Raw genomic sequence first — 2,229 nt, forward strand, 5'->3', positions numbered from 1 at the left:
TTAGAATTCTCACAGACAGCCATTTTAATCTGTTAAAAGTCATTTTGTATTACAAATAGTTACCATAAAATACCTCAGGAGCCAGTGTTCATCCACAATAACTTGCAATCCATAAAATAATGAAATGCAATATAGTGAAAGTTGAAAAAATAAATTTTCCTCCAAAACATAATGAAAACACTGGTACTGAGACTGTCCTTTCTGTTTGAAAACTTAAGACTTAATGAATATAAAAAGAGAGAAAGATCTGAAGTAATGAATGTGCAGAGTGATGAGATCACATTGGTGAGTTGAACAGAAGCTCATCAATGAATTAAGTATAAAGAAGATAGAACAGGGTGAACAGATTTGAGTTGATTGTTAATATTTGTGACTATGTGTTCAGTGTGTAGATTTGAGTTGATTGTTAATATTTGTGACTATGTGTTCAGTGTGTAGATTTGAGTTGATTGTTAATATTTGTGACTATGTGTTCAGTTTGTATGTTTGTAATCCTTAAAGCAGTGCTGGAACAAGAAAACCTGTACACTATATTACATAAATCTAATTATTGAAACACAATATTTAAAGCTAACATGCTCTAATCAAGAAATATCAACTACTGATGGGCATGTCTGGCTTTTATATTGGGTGGCTGGAGATCATATTTCTTCAACAAGTTTGGCACCTTGTAGTAAATAGGCCAGACCAAGGGCAGACAAGCGAGCTTATTTAATTTTATATTATTAATCTTGGTATAATTACAGCACAGTAGCTTTAATTAAGACTTTGATTTTCTTATATATCAAATTGTCTACAAACAAAGGGGAGTAATCAATTTTATTGTCTTTTCAGAAGCCACCACCTGAACCTAATCTACAGAAGATGAAAATTTGGAGAATTTAAGCTTTTAATCAAAATAACACGAGATGTAATCAGAAAGGGATTGTTACAACAGATGAGACGACCATATATGTCACTATGACGACAGGATATATGTACGGGGAATCTCAAGATTCTAGGATGTACGAGGAAATTTTGTCAATTAATCTGACGTTAGAAAAAAATGTATCTCATGAAGATAAAACAGAAGGTGCGATTTTATTTATGGTGGCCATTATCGCTGGATTTGGTAACCTGTGCATTGTGGGGGCTATCATGACCATAAAAAAATTCAGGAAAACATCTTCCGCATTTTTATGTCATCATTGTATATTGGATTTTTTAAAATCGTTATTCTGTATACCGTTTGGTTATAGTTTGTTAATGGACACAGATATACAAGAATGTAACATCGTTGGTGCTTCGTATATTTTTTTAATGACGGTGTCCGCGTATAATTTATTAGCGTTACTAATGAACGAGGAATATCACATCATGGATACAACCAATAAAATCAAAGGAAACTATTGTTGTGTGATGTTCGGAATATTCATGATTTGGTTTACGACTATATTACTACATCTGGGCGTGGCTTTTATCCCAGGGAGCACGGAATTTAATGATAATATCGGTAACTGTGTGTTTACGTACGGTGTACCAAGTAATTATGTTATACACGTTCTGTGGATTTTACTTGTATCAGGGGCAGTAATTCTATCTGTAGTGACCTTTACGACATTTTATCGTAAATTACAATGTGAATCTAAAGTAAAACAATGGAAGATGATTCATAAATCTATGTCACATGAAATGAACGATGACGGCGAAGATGAGGAACTCCATTTTGAATTTGACGACATTTCTAGTACTAAAGCTGTAGAACATGCTAGAATATATATGAGACGAATCACACTAATGGTTCTAATGGTGGGCACGTTCGTGTTATTTTGGTATCCGTTGTTCTTATTAACGTTATTCGACAAAGATTTCAAACAATCGGCTAAAACATATCGTTATTTAACCGTATTTGCCTGGTCCCAGCCTATAACTACCCCTGTGTTTTGTAGTATAATATATTACGATGTTTTAAACAGACAAACATTAGTACGTGAAGTATATAGCAATGCCATTCCGTTAAAACCCTCGCATTCCAAGGAAGTTATACGTCAGAAGATACAGAAACGATATAAAGCCTACGATACAGGTTTTAGAAATGAACATTATCAAAGTCATCAAGCTGAAGTACTGACTAATTGTTTAAGTGAAATACAAGATCTCGATAGTAATAGTAATAGTGATAATGAAACATTGGTAACTTATGATAATTCATTACGTAGAAATGTTCCGCACCAAACACTTATATTATAG

At 33.2% G+C, this 2,229-nt stretch overlaps 1 protein-coding gene across 1 annotated transcript; it reads left to right on the top strand.

Moving 5' to 3' along the window:
- Window positions 1–960: 960 nt before the first annotated feature.
- Window positions 961–2,229, top strand: LOTGIDRAFT_156580 (hypothetical protein; the record flags this gene model as incomplete). The annotated part of the gene is made up of 1 exon (XM_009047212.1): window positions 961–2,229. One exon carries the CDS (start codon window positions 961–963, stop codon window positions 2,227–2,229), a length of 1,269 nt encoding a protein of 422 aa, XP_009045460.1.

The sequence above is a fragment of the Lottia gigantea genome (genome assembly GCF_000327385.1).
Source record: "Lottia gigantea unplaced genomic scaffold LOTGIsca_11, whole genome shotgun sequence".
NCBI classification, from domain to species: Eukaryota; Metazoa; Mollusca; class Gastropoda; family Lottiidae; genus Lottia; species Lottia gigantea.